Genomic DNA, 14,328 nt, shown 5'->3' on the forward strand with positions numbered 1-14,328 from the left:
AGGACCAGAACTTCCCCCTGGGCAGTGTCAAGGATCTGGACACCTCCTGTATGGGCAGCTGGGCCCTACCATGTGCTGGGGTGGTTTGCCGGGGCACTGAGGATGCCACTCACCCAGAAGGAAGCTGCTGAGCTGCCAGAAGCCACTGTAGGTCACTGTTGCCCCACACAGGACCATGGTTTGTCCATCCGTTCCCATGCTCTCCTCTCCCACCACCTTCTTCTGTCCATCCCTCTGTCCCAAGAGCATCACATCTGTCCCACCAGCCCGGAGTGCTGCCCCCCAGCCCTACAGCAGCATCAGCTGCTGCCACGTGTCACCCAGCCCTGTAAGGTGTGACAACCCCGCACCGATGCTTACCTGTCCCATCCCTTGCTGACTGGCTGCCAGAAGTCATCCGGGGTTCCCCGGGGGCTACTGCCCCTCAACAGCTCCCACCCCCACAGCAAGTCCCAGGGGCAGGCAGCCCTCCCCAGGCAGGGATAAGAAGAGAGGAGGGGACAGCAGGACCTGGGGCTGTCTGGGAAGGGAGCATCCCAGCCCACCCTGCCTGGCTCCTGCAGCCCTACCTGTACTGGGGTGGTGAAGCAAGACTGTCCCCCTCAAGGCTTGTCATTGTGGGGCTGGTCCCTCTGCATGCATGGGCATCTCAGCATCCCCAAAGAAGGGGGCAGAAAGCATGCAGGAGGCATGGGAGGTCTACAGGGTCTGCGAAGGCCCTTCAGCGTCCTGAGGACATGGGCAGCTCAGGGGGTCATGGCTTGACCCTAGCACTTCTAGGGAGGCAGCAGTGTGTCTGTTGTCATCCTGCTACTAGCAGTTCATTTGAACTCAGACAGAGTTTGCAGGACCCAAAGAGGATCTTGGAATTAGCCCCAAAAGGGGCTGACTGTGGTTTAGATATCACCATGGGAAAAGGGGTCTCACCACAGCACTGAGCCCTCAGCAAACAGCCTGAGCACCACCCTAAACCCAGGAGGGCTCTGTCCCCACCTCACTTCAGGGTAATGCCACACCAATGCGACCAGGCTGATTGCAATGTGGAAAACAGCACCAGCACATTAGCCAATTAATCAGCTCTGCTTTGCAGGGCAGCTTAATTTTGCTCAGCAAAGCGCAGACCCCACCAGGAATGCAGGAAGAAGGCAGGGCAGGCTGGTTCTCATCCCAGGCAACCTCCTTCCCAGCCTTCCATGCTGCCAATGGGAAAGGCAGCCCGCATCAAGCAGGGATGTGCTGCTCCAGGCACTGTCACACCCGCAGGGAAGGAGCAGTGCACAGTCAAAGGAAGGTCTCAGGTCTCTTCCATCCAGCTGTGCTGGCAGGCTGCCAGATGTGCAAGTCTGCTGTCCCCTCCTGGCTACCGAGGGACCCCAGCAGGGCAGTGCTATGGCAGGAGGGGGGCAGAGCCTCCCACTCCCTAAGGAAGAGGAGAGGCATCTGGATAACAGCTTTATAGGGTAGGAATGTGGGGACTCCCCCAGATACACACAGAAGAATAATTACAAGTTAAATAGGACTCAACCACACATAAGTTAAAGGAGAGGGGCAGGTGCCCTGCAGCCCTCACTGCTCTGCCTGGGCACAGTCTGTGTCTGCCAGCAAAGAGACCCCGACACCGCAGCCCAGCCCCTCTCCCCAGGCAACTCCAGCCATCTTTCACAACACCGAGTCCATCTTCCTCTCCATGGCACCCATCTCATCCTCCTCCTCTTCCTCGTCTTCCTCACCCCCCGAGCAGGAGGAGTCCAGGCCGTAGCCCAGCTCAGCGGTGCTGCAGTGCAGGAAGCCTGAGCCGGTGCTGCGCCCCTTGAACTCAGGGCTTTCGGAAGGCTGTCCCTGGGTCTCGCTGGGCAGCAGCTTCTCGCAGGCTTTGCTGAGCCCCCGTGGCTTCTCAGCTTCCACCTGAGCCCCCTGCTCCTTGGCTTTGCGGCTCCGCTTCCACTTCATGCGGCGGTTCTGGAACCAGATCTTCACCTGCCAAGGGAGATCCCCCAGGAGAGAGCATGTCCCCCTGCCCCATCCTGTCCCCACTCACCCTCTCACCTTCCCTGCATCAAGGCACCCCCAGAGCCTCTTTGTTGGGGGCATCCCATGGTGCTGGAGGCCTGTGCAAGGGGGCTGAGGGTGTAATGGGGGGAGGAGTACCCAGGGGGACTGTTCCCTTCCCCTTGCTCACTGTCCACAGGATGCCTAAGGACATGCATGTGGACCTTAAAAGAGGCATTTCAGCCCGACAAAATCCCTGTCCCACAGGGTGGGGTAGGATGGAAAGGATCTGAAATCCAAGTTAGGGGTGCTGGGTAAAAAGAAGAGCAGTATTTCTAGGGTGAACTTCACAAGAGAAGAGCCTGGAGCCCATCAAGCATGTCTCTGCAGAAGATGTCCTGGGAAGGGGTGCTGATGGGGGCAGTGGGACTGATGGCAGCCAAACAAGGAGCATAAGCATTGCCCATGACCTTGAATTCCCACCCCACAGTGCAGCCCCCCAGCTCCTTGGCAGATGGCCAGTGCCATTCTCCACCAGCCCCAGGACCAAGGTACCTGTGTCTCGGTGAGCATCAGCGACGTGGCCACCTCAAAGCGCTTGGGTCTGGACAGGTACTTGTTGAGCTTGAACTGGTTCTCCAGCTCCAGGAGCTGCTGGCTGGTGAAGGCTGTGCGGGGCCGGCGGCACTTCCCCATCAAGCCAGACTGCGAGACGGCTGCAGGACAGACAGTGGGAGGGGGTCAAAGGACAGTGGGGCTGGGGGCTGCCACAGACAACCCCTTGGCAAGCCTGGGATCAGGAGGAAGGCGAGCGTCTCTTCCATCATCTCCTGCCCCAATAATGGTTTTATTGCCTGGCTGATAGGAACCAGTGAGATATGTTATCAGGCCTCACCGCTAAGCTGGGATCAGTCCTGTGACTGAAATTAAACCTCCTTTTTTATTACCAGGCCACACAGGTGGCTGCCCAACTGCCAGGGGCTGCGGCGGCAGGGCTGCCCTGAGCCCCACTATCTCCCTGCAGCCCTTGAAGGCAGCGCAGCGCTGAAACAGGAGGCAGCGGGAACAAAGGGACCTTTGAGAGTCCGGTGTGGGGTGGCTGCCGCGCTGTATTTGATCCCTGCTTATCTTCTCTCCGCTGGCTTTATTGTCCCCTTGAGGTTCAGCTTTTACTGCTTCTCCCAGCATGGCAGCAGCAATCAAACCCAGAGGTTTGCAACTGGGAGTAATGTGCAGGAGCAGCACAAGGTGGGCATCAACAGGAAAGGTCCTTGGCACATCCCCACTACCATGTCTTGGGGGCAAGGTGGAGCATCGCAGCCCCAGTGATGTGCCCTGCTTGGCGAGGGTCACTCCAGCTTGTCTGCTGTGCAGGGCATGGGGCACCATCCACATTATCTCCCCCAGATTTCAGCTTTGATCCTAACCTGCCCATCTCCTAAGGTGTCCACTGAGCCCTTCGCAGACACAGTGGTGACACACGAGGCAGGAATTTATGAAGGGGGCATTAACTGATCATGATCCATGTTTGATCCCAAGTAGCTGGATGCTGGGTGGGACAGGTCAAACAGGCAGAGCCCAGGCTGGGCTGTGGCTCTGCAGACTCCTCGTGGAAGTGAGGATGGACATGACCCCTCCTGCACCTGCAGCCCCACAGTGCCAGGAGAGACAGCCCATGGGACCCAGTTTGTAGCCACTAGCCAGTTAAACTGGGGACTAAACAGAGACACACTGTGCCAATGGCTCATACACACACACACTTTTTGCACACAAAACATATTCAAGGCTAAAACCAAAAGAGAGGCTCAAAGGATTGCTGGGACAAACACAAATGTCAGATGAAAGATGGCTCAGCTCTGCAGAGCTCAGCTGCTGCCTGGGCTCTGTATGCTCTGTCTGCATAAACCCTTGGCAGAAATGTGGGAACAAATGGACCTGGGAAGGCTTCCTTCTGCTAAGGAAAGGAGGTGCCACGGGGACCGGCATCTGCAAAGATGTGGCAGCCTAAGCTAAAGCCCCTTGCAGCTCCTCAAGGGTGGAGACCAGGAATGCATCAGAAAGAACTGGAGGGGAAATTCATTCAGTCTAGGTCAGTGGGAAGCACAACACAAAGCAGCTCCAGGTAGTGCGGGGCAGCCTGAGGGCTCTGGCACCCAGGAACCCCTCTTTGCTGCCAGAGATGGGAGTCTGCCCTGGGACACACAGTGCTTCATTCCCTCCCTGAAGCAAGGGCTGCACTGCACAGGCTAGCTGTACTGGGTCAGGGCAGGGTCCCTCTGAGCAGGTCTTTTTGGGCATGGTCTGTAGAGGATGCTTCGGGGAAAGAGAAGGGAAGAGGGTGTGTCCACATCTCAGGATCCAATAAGCCAGGGCTTCTGTGCTTTTTGGAGCTGAAGGCTATTTTGCCAAGGGTCAAAAAAAATATGCTCCAGACAAAATCCTCCACCCAAAGCAGAGAGAGCAGGGCACTGCATCCTGGATCTAGGGAGCACAGAAAGACTTCAGACCACCCCAAAAGGCTCCTCTGTGCTTCCTCCTGCAAGGCCAGATGTGGTCAGAGTAAAAACAGATGTGGGAAGAGTGAAGGCACAGAAGTGAGTGGAGTTCAGCCTGTCTAGATTTAAAGGAGACTGGAAGGCAACACCCCCCAAGAGACTCACTCTTGCCTGGGTAAGATGCTAAGGACAGATCAGTCTAACAGGAAAAAGAAGAAAAAAGTTTGCTCAAAAGCCAAATAAATCCAGATGTGATATATCCCAAATAACTGCCAATGCAGGGGACCAATTGCTGGAGCACAATTGCTCTTCCAGTCCCAGGTTCTCCATCTCAGTGTCCCAATTCTGGCTCAGTGCAGTGGTGCCCATTACAAACATTGTACAGACCCTGAATTCCCTGGAAACCCACCCTGCCTTCAGTCTCCTCTGGGGTGTTGTCATACAGTTTAAGCCACCATCAGTCCAAAGCCCAGCCTACACAGTTATGGCTGGTCACCTGAACTGTGACCTCCTGTGACAATGCACCCTTCAGCAACTACTATTGTCTGTCACCACCACTCCCCACTGTGACTTGTTCAAGATTTTGCCTTCAGATGAGATGGGGCAAGCCCAAACTGGCACAGCCCTAAGGTCCACCCAGCCTTCAGCCACCTGCAGCAGCAGCTCAGCATGGACCTGAACCACCAGCATCTCTGGCCTCAGACTTGCTGTCAAGGTTCCCTGAATGGCCCTGACTCCTTTGCATGGGGAGAGTATGGAGGGAAGAAGATCTGCCATTTCTCACTGGGGAAGAAGTAAAGGGAGGAGGAAGAAGTGGAGTCTGAGAGTATGAGGTAGGTTCCAGTTTCCCATACAAAGAGGAAATGATGCCTTGTGGCTGCTGGTAGCTCCAGCCTGTCCCGTCAGTGTGCTTGGCAGAGTCCTGTCCTCCCCTGCCCTGCAGCAGGCTGTGGCATGGACAGGGACAACACCCTCCCAAGGGATGCACAGGGAGCATCCCTCAGGGCTCACCTCCCCCTATCCCTGCCAGCTGAGCTATGAACCCCTCTCCATCATAACCACCATCCCACAGAAAGAATAACCCTCTAGGAAGGCTTTCTGCCTTATCCAGCTCCTTCCAGAAAACCAGCAACTGCCTCAGCATCACACCTTTGCTTGACAAAGGATTTTCTATCTGCCAAGCCATCTCCTCCGGTGCTACATCCAGGATCAGAGCTCATCTCAATATTCTTTCAGCCTGGCAGGGCTTGGACCCTCTGATGGGCACCCAGCATTTGGCTGCAATATCAGTAAATAAATTGCTAAGCCTGGAGCTGGGAATGCCCTCTGAGTCTGAGCCCAGGAGGTCTACAAGGCAGCTGCCTCCTGGATAATTAGATAAAGCTTATAAAGAATTGCTGGTTTATTTGATACAGCTCCATCAACTTGATAACAAGGGTAATCCTAGGTTGATATTAACCCACTTGGTTTTAATTTGGTTTGTTTAGCTACAGGTCACTTAACTTTGTGGGCTGGCAGATAAAGGAGAGGAAATTAGCACCCTGTCTGCTTTGGAGGTGTTTCTCCAGATGTCAGGACTGGGAGATGAAGAGGTGGTCTCATTGTCACTGGCTTCATCACCAGAGACTGCTGGCCTGTGGGCAGCCTTGCCACTGTCCATTGTCCCGCATGTGTAAGGGCACCTTCTACCTTTCCTAACCCCTTGCTTGCTCCACCACTGCCCCCCAACTGCTGCTTGCCAGCTGTTTTCCAGCCCATGTTTCCTGCTGATGCCAGAGTACAGTGCACCCAGTGAGCCTTGGAAGGCGTTGTTTTTAGAGGCACTTTGACATGACTTGTCCTGTTTGGTCTCCTAGCCAACCACAGCCCATCAGTCAGCTCTCCACCACTGCGGGCAAGACCTGGCCCAAGCTCTAAGCCACCAAGGTGGTGAGTGATATAGAGAAGCAGAGTCCCAGGAAAGCCGTCTGGGCAGCAGGTCCCCAGCAAGGAATCCTTTGCTTGTCCTGAGAGACTGCGGCTGTATGCTACTGCTCTCTGCTCCTACAACTCTTCTCCATGCAGGTCTCCACTCCTGACTCCCACCACCATGCTGCATTTCCATATTGCTAGCCAGGGAAAATAAATCACAGCTCCCAGAAATACTGATAGACACAGCATCCCGGTACCAAATGCTCCCCTTGTGCAGTTTAGGAGGTGCACAGAGCCGCAGGCGAGGGACCCAGGCTGGGAGCAGCTGAGCTCCTGCTCTCAGGCCTGCCCTCTCACTCCGCATTGCAGCAGACAGGCACTGGCTGTGGCTCCACAGAGGCAGCTAGGGAGGAAGGCACAACACCCACTTCCACTGCAGCAGGAACTCTTTTCCAAGCAACCCAAGCACCCGAGACCAGAGCAGGTTTAAAAATCTTCAGCTCTGGAAGCTTTTGCCGCATCCTTGTTACAACGCCACTTATCTTTTTTTTTTTTGCACCTATGCTGCTCTGAGTTCTCCAGGGCCCAGTGTATCAATACTTGGGTCAGAAACTGATTTTCATCTCCTGAGCTATCCCAGGAGCCCATTTCAGTTTTTCCCACCTGACCCATTGACATGCCATTCCTGTGCATCCTAGCACAGCCCGAAAGCTCCCTCCACAAGCTGTTCTCATGCCCATGATTTGAGATTTGTCTCCTTCCAACATGGTTTTGGATAGAAATAGCTCTGGAACTGATCCTGCACTTGAGAGAGATGTGTCTGTTGATACACAAATATTTCTACATTACCCCAGCCAGAAGCTGAGCTCAGGGCATAGGGACAGGTACAGCGGTGTGATCCCACTCTGGTAAAACACACACCTGCATGAAGCTAACTGGATGCTGAGATACACTAACAGACCCAGACCCCACAAGGACAACGTGGGCTCTGCAGAGGAGCAGGAAGGTATTTCACCAGCAGCAAATAGATATTTTTTTCCCCATTCTTAATGGCATGCTGGAAGAGTGTGCACAGCCCATAGCACAAGAGGTTTATTCTACACCCTTAGGTGCCACAACCAAGCTGCATTTATCTTACAGTCTGCAGAGAGACAGGGAATGGGAGAACAACCCAGGGTGGGGAACTGCCTCTTTGCCTTCAACCTGCACAGATGTAATTTGAGGAAGGAGCAATGAATGGGATGTTTCATGTTGATTCTTCGTTTTATATCGTTCAGCCAGCCAGTTTATTAATTGACTTTTTTTTTTTTTTATGTCTCTGTCGTTATTAAAATACTAAACTCAGCTAATAAATCTATATACTCTGCTGGGTGTTCATTAACAAACCACTCTCGGTTTACTGCCCACCACTCCCATCTTGGTGGTTACCAGATCTCAAATCACCCCTAGCACAAGGCAGAGTTCGGGTCACACTGCCGCGGGTGCCAGTGACAGTCCCGGGTAGGACAAAAGCCAGAAGTCGGCTCTTATGCCGCCCGTGCCCTGCAACACCCTCCCCACTGCCCATCATTGCAGTGCAGGACCCGGTGCCTGCCCGCATCCTTGGCCGTGCCGGCCGTGCAAGGAGCTGTGCACAGAGCCGGCACCCTCCGTGCATGCCCGGAGAGACAGGGGTTGGGCTGAAGCCGAGCACGCTGCCGGGTTCCTGCGGCTCCCGCCGGCACTGGGCTCACCAGCCGGCTCCAGAGCGATCCTCGCCCCTCAGGGGCCAAACGTGGCGGCGGGCAGGGACGCGGAGATGCGGCCCCAGCCGAGTACCCTTCCCTGCCCCACCGGCAGCTCCACAGCGAGGGACCCGGGCGGGTTCGTTCCTAACCGCACCGGGAGGATTTTATTCGTTTTCTGGTGTTGGTTGAGGCCGTCCATTCTTTACTTTCGTTACGTTCCCGCCGCGGTGGAGCCAAACAAGCCCGCCCCGGCCGTCTGGGGCCAGAAACTACGGCCAGCGCGGCTGGAGCCGCCCGGAAGCGGCTCTGCTCTGCCGGCAGAGGGCTAGGCAACACCCCTCGGGGCCGCCCCACAGCACCGGGGCTCTGTAGGGTGAGACTTGGCCATTCAGCTCAGGTTCCCGGGGCCCAGCAGCCCTCGGAGGTCTCCGGAGCGAGGATGTTGCCCTTCCCTCCCCGTGGGACCCCCAAACCCGCCCTGGCTGGGAAGCGGGTTTGAGCGCAGCAAGAGACCTTCATTGTGGTCAACCCCGAGGGTTTCGCCACTCTCGACGGCCTCTCGACCGCAAACGTCGGGCAGCCGCGAAGCGGTGGCCTCGGAGAGCCTCAGCCTTCCGTGTCCGAGGGGACCAGCATCCCGATGTGCTGGCGGGGATCCCCGGGGGCTGAAAGGGGCGAGAGCCGCGTCCCACCCGACGACAGGGTCGCTACTTGGGTCACTTACCATGGAAGTCGGAAAGCCTGGGCACAAGCACCCCGGCTCGGATCCAATGCTCCAGCGGGAAGGAGCCGGCCACAGCCGCCTTCAGGTGCTCCGCGCCGGGCGGCGGCAGGTGGGGGATGCCGGTGTAGGCGAAAGCGGGGTGCTGGCCGCCGAGGGAAGGGAGCGAGTACACAGCAGGAGGGTAGAGGGCCGGCAGGGCGCCGAGGCCGGGGCCGGGGAGGTGCAGCAAGCCGGGCTTGGGGACGAAGCCGGACGGGGCGAGGGACGCAGTGGCCGGGGGTGCCCGCGGCGAGGGGGTGTCGGAGCGCCCGGCGGGGCCGGGGCTCGCGGCGGGGCTCCCGGGGCTCAGCCCCGGCGGGGTTGCGCTTCGCGCCGGCTCCTCAGCCAGGAGCGCCTCGATGCGGAAGTTTTGAGACTTCTCCATGGGTTTGTGCGTGGCCCAGCTCCGTGCGGAGCCGCCGGGCCGCCTGGCACTCCGCCGTTCCCCTGTCAGGGCACAGCCCAGCCCAGCCCGGCCCGGCAGACCCGGGCCGGCACCGGCGGGCATCCACCCGCGGGGCCCCGCCGCTCCGCGCGGCTGCCCTCGGGGGCAGCCCTCCTTTCCGCTCCTCCTCCCGGGCACTCGCTCGCCTGCCGCCAACGGGGGGGTTTTAACCCCCCCTCCACCTGCCCCAGCTCTCCATTGGCTCCGCGCCGGCCCCCCGCCCCGCCTGCCTCCCCGCGGGCCCAGGCCAGACTCCCCACCGGCCTCCCTCCTCCGGCTTCCTCATCCCCCAGCCACAGCAAGGACACTCTGGGGCCTGACCAGGACTGGTCTGTCCTTTCCCCAGCCTCACAAGCCAGGCAAGCACCGGTCCACACCCAGGGAGTCCCACCAGCCTGCAAGACCCACTGCCCAGGAGACTGCGCCCATCGTCCTGATCCAGAGCCAGTCTTGCATTCCTTAGAGCCCCTCTATGGAGAAGCAGGTCTGTGGTTGCAGCAGCTGGAGATCCAGAGAGACTAGAAAGACTTCAGCACACATGTAGACAAAGCCCTGTGGGCTCCAGTGCTGCTCTGGCTCTGCAGAGCCCACAGGCACCCGAGGGGCAGAGTGCCTGACTGAGAGGTGAGCTCACAGGAGGTGAGCTCACTCGCTGGCAAGCTCTTCTGCACCCAGTGCACTGGGATCACCAGCAATGCCCAGCTGTGTCATTTCCCATTGCACCACTCTGCACCAGGTTGATCAGTGGAAGGGAGCTAGACACACACAGGGGCCACCACACTCCATCACTCATGTCTGTCCAAGATGCCAACAGAGCAGGTACTTACAGGCAGATTGTTATTCATTTACCTGGCCTTATCTTTCCCACACAAAACAAGTCTTGGAGAGTGCCACCAGGGAAGGGCAGAGCAGGGAGCCTTGGCTGGTCCAGAGCAGAACTGAGCTGGTCCAGACCCTCTGGCACTGACCTTCAGAGAGAGGCAGAGTGTGTGTGAGTGCATCTGTGGTCTCTAGCATCAAGGGTCTGTGTCTGTCTTTGAGTCCCACCTTTTTGTGTCAAGCTGACACAGCAAGACAAGCTTCTGCTTGTTTGTGTCCGATTATGCGTCCTGCTCTTTGGAAGGCAAGACAAACACTATTATCCTGCCTAAATATTATAATGGCTAAAGGGTGCTCCCATCCCTGTATCTCTTACCCCTGCAGCATTTCCAGTACTGTTTTATTCCCTGAAAAAGAGATGTGTCTAGACCCTGTATCCTGTGTCCCATGGAGGCTGCAAGCAGATGCCCAGGGAGCATAAAGGCAGGGGCATATGGGGCCTTCCACAGCCTCCTGTGCTTTCCCTGCTCAGTGATCCCAGGGGCTTCTCTTCCCTGTTCCCATTCAGACTGGTCTGGAGCCAGCTGAGCTCCCAGCACACACTACACCCCACTGCAGGGAGCTCCAAATGTCCCACGTGTGGTACAATTTCCTTCTTCCATTGCCTGAGCCCTGCACCCATAAGCTTCACTGGCTGGCCCCAAATCCTTGTGTGAGAACAGGTACACAATAGACCTTTTCTAGCTGCCTTCCTGGGAGGGAACAATCACAAACGTACCCCAAGCCCTTTCCCCTACTGCCCATGTGAGCCGCCAGCCCTGCCAAACAGCAGGCATGAGCAGGACAAGATTCAGGGCAGAATGGAGCAGCCTGGCTCCCAAGCACTGGGGAAAACTGCAACAAGTATCCAGGGACCAGAGGGCACAGCGGAGGAAGGACGACTCTTCCACTGCGAGTCAAGAGCCTGCAATGGTGACAGTGACAAGGTAGGAGCCACCTTATCTGAGTCCCCAAGACTGGCTCCAAGGACTGCAATGGCTTGTTGGCTTTGCACAGGCAACATGCCTTGAGACCTAATGCAGGGATTGGGGCTGCTGCACTGGAGCACAACAGAGAAGTCACCACCACAGTGACCACTGTGGGGTGGCAGACAGGCAGGTAGTCAGCCCAGGAGAGCCTGGGTAACCCCTGCCAAACTCGAGGCCATCTGTGACTGTGCCCACTGTAGCTGAGTGAGGCTTGTCTGGGGGTCTGGGTCACAGACTTACTGTCCTCATGGAGGTCCCCTGCACTACCCAAGGAGTGTCTCCAAATACAAGCAGCTCCTCCAAGGATCAGCAGCCCAGGCTGGTGGCCCAATTTACTGATCCCAGGGTGATGCAAGTACAGACAGTCAAACTGCAGCCTTTGAATTACACAAGCAAGCAATCTTTGTGGGCAACAACCATAAACCCTGGGTAGAAACATCCCAATAAAGAAATCTGGGAAAATCATGGAAGGAGTTCTCTCCTCCAGGTGAGTCAAACCCAGACACTAGGACCCTGCAAGAGGGTTGTCCAGGGCTGGAGCAGCCAGTGTGCAGCGCATCCATGCTGGGCAGAGAGCTGGAGCACAGGGCTGTGCATAGGAGAGCTGTGCTGGGTGGTGACTGGCAGAAGGGGTGGGATGCAAGCAGTGATAGATGCCAGGGTGCTGATGAGTTCACAGTCTTCAGGGTCATTAATCAGATCAGAGTTGGATTAAGGTGTCCGAGGTCTGATTAGCTTCATTTCCCGCCTCAGGAAGGAGTGAACTCTCATCCTCATCCATCAGATCCTCTGGTGACAGTTCACCTGGTTGCTAACTAGATCTGAGGACTGTAATAAGTGAACATGGATGTGGCCTGGCCTCTTACATCTGCCCAGCATCCTTTCTCCACAGGAGGATCTCCACAGAGGATCTAAGACAACCCCAAACATCAGTCACAGGTAGCAGACCCCAGGATATCAGCCAGAGAGACAGACTGGTCCCACAGCCTGGGGGTGCAGATGTTACAGGCAGGACCTCACCCCAGGAAAACACCCCAGTTCAGGAGGAGGTGGAGGGTAAGGGAGATGTATCCAGCCAGCACCATATTGCTCCCAGTCTCTCCCCAGCTCACCCTGTGCTGTTACTCCAAGGCCTCCTCTACTCACCCAGTGGTAGCAGGTCCTACCGTGCAAGATCTTAGGCATGTCCAGGACAAATCTCCTGACATCCACACAGAGCTAGATGGACCAGCTCAAAGCCCTAAACAGGCCAGGGTGCTTCTCCCATCTCCACATCCCTTGCTGGCTCAAGGCCACCCCATCAACTTTTCCCTTGCCTGTTGCACATCACATTGACTGTGCCCTAAAAGTGCCTACACCCTTAACCACTTAGTCTAGTCCTGTCCAGCAAGTGCAGACCAGAGGGAGGTCCATGTTGTCCACACAGCAGCAAAGTTCCTCAGCTCCCTCATCTCTCTCTGGGAGTGCCCTGATCACAACAACTCTCTCTGGGCAATGGGCAGCATCAGCAACATTCATGCAGCCCAGGGCTTCCTGGGACTCTTTTATTCACACAGGCATTTCTGGGGGATTTTCTAGATGTGCCTCAGCTTGATGTTCAGAACCCAGTCCTTCTTCAGCCACCTGAAAGCAGCCTTCACAGCAGCATCTATGTGGGTGTACTTAAAACTCTGCTGAGCCTTTTATTGCTGACTTGAAGGTGCCCAGGTAGACAACTGGAGACAACTCTTTGCTGTGTCCATAGCCTCAAATGCATTGTCTCCATGCAACTTCCATCCATACAAGGTCAATCATCAGAAGTAAAATTAGAAGGACAAACACCCACATGGCCACTAAAGACACCCAGCTTTGATGCACACGTTTTCAGCATCTGTAGAGACCCACAACACCACATATGGCAGTTCACATACTTCCTCGAGCTGTTGCCAGCAGTGCCCGAGCTCTCAGAAATGAGCCATGAGGGTCACAGGTAGCATTTGGGAGCACAGTTCAGTTTTACAGCCCCACCACTTCCTCAGTGTCACCTTGGGAAGCAACAGAATGTCCCTCAGCAAACCCAACTGCCCCAAGATCAAAGCGAATAGTGCCGAGGAAAATCCATACTCTGATAAAAAATTGCCAACTGGGACCAGACTCTCATTTTCCCAGGATCAAGTCTTTATCCAAGACATCAGATGAAGACATGACCTATGCTGGAGCTGTGTCTTGCTTTCCACCGAACCTGTCATTTCATCTGTCCCTAGATGCACAATTCAGCACCAGCTCCTTCTGGTGGATTTGGGTCAACTCCTGTCTTCAGTCAATAGAAATTGCCTTTAAGATAGGGACCTGTATAGGAACTGGGGTGCTTATCCCACCCGAGAGAGGTGACAGGCACCCTGATTTCTGCCCAGGCTATAGCTTTTAAGCCTTGAAAGAGCTCCCTGTTCCCAGGATGTACCCTCTTGCTAAGCATTAACTACTCCCCACGTCACAGCCTCCAGAGCTTTCCATCTCTAGAGATTACTTCCCTGTAAAAGACCTACAGTGCAACAGCCTTGTTTAAAGTGTCTCTCAGGAAGCAGTGGATCTTGCTGCTCTGGCCCTGGGGCCTCAGGTCATCTTGCAGCACCCTAAAGTTCCAAGCCAGATAGTGGAAAAATCCAGCCCAGCAGCATCACCAGTGCTGGAGACACAGGCTGTAAAGCTGCTCACAGGTGTTTTCCCAGCCGTTTCCCCATGAGAGGAGCTCTAAAAGTGTCCCACTCTCATCCGTGCTCTGCAGCCGCTAGCCCAGAGCAGGCTGAGCCCCTGGTGAGAAGCACTGGGTATAAGTGCCTCCAGTTTGCTCCAGTTTGGGGTGTCCTGTCTTTTGTGGGAGCCCTGACTACTGCCTGCAGTGGGATGCTGCCCTTCTCCTGCCCCTTACATCAGGGCCACCCACTATCTCTGGGATCTGGGAAGCCACAGGAGGTGGGTGGGGAAAGTAAATAAACTGCCAGCCCCGTGGTGATTTGTGGCTAAATGAACAGTTGAAGTCACCTGTGAGTGGGCCCAGGGCCTGTTAACCAACCAGATAATGGGCATTAATCAGCCCTACAGCAGTGGGAGTTGAGCCCAGCCTGTATCAGACTTGGCACAGCAAGCCCTGAGGTCCCAAGCTGTTTGGTGG

The 14,328-nt window shown here is 56.1% G+C and overlaps 1 protein-coding gene across 1 annotated transcript; it reads right to left on the bottom strand.

Moving 5' to 3' along the window:
• Positions 1–1,446: 1,446 nt before the first annotated feature.
• Positions 1,447–9,836, bottom strand: LOC102086453 (motor neuron and pancreas homeobox 1). The gene is made up of 3 exons (XM_005498684.3): positions 8,847–9,836; positions 2,545–2,705; positions 1,447–1,977 (listed from the first exon to the last, which is right to left on the bottom strand). Exons 1-3 carry the CDS (start codon positions 9,391–9,393, stop codon positions 1,660–1,662), a joined length of 1,026 nt encoding a protein of 341 aa, XP_005498741.3. The 5' UTR covers positions 9,394–9,836; the 3' UTR covers positions 1,447–1,659.
• Positions 9,837–14,328: the final 4,492 nt, after the last annotated feature.

This window comes from Columba livia, chromosome 7 (genome assembly GCF_036013475.1).
Source record: "Columba livia isolate bColLiv1 breed racing homer chromosome 7, bColLiv1.pat.W.v2, whole genome shotgun sequence".
Taxonomy (NCBI): domain Eukaryota; kingdom Metazoa; phylum Chordata; class Aves; order Columbiformes; family Columbidae; genus Columba; species Columba livia.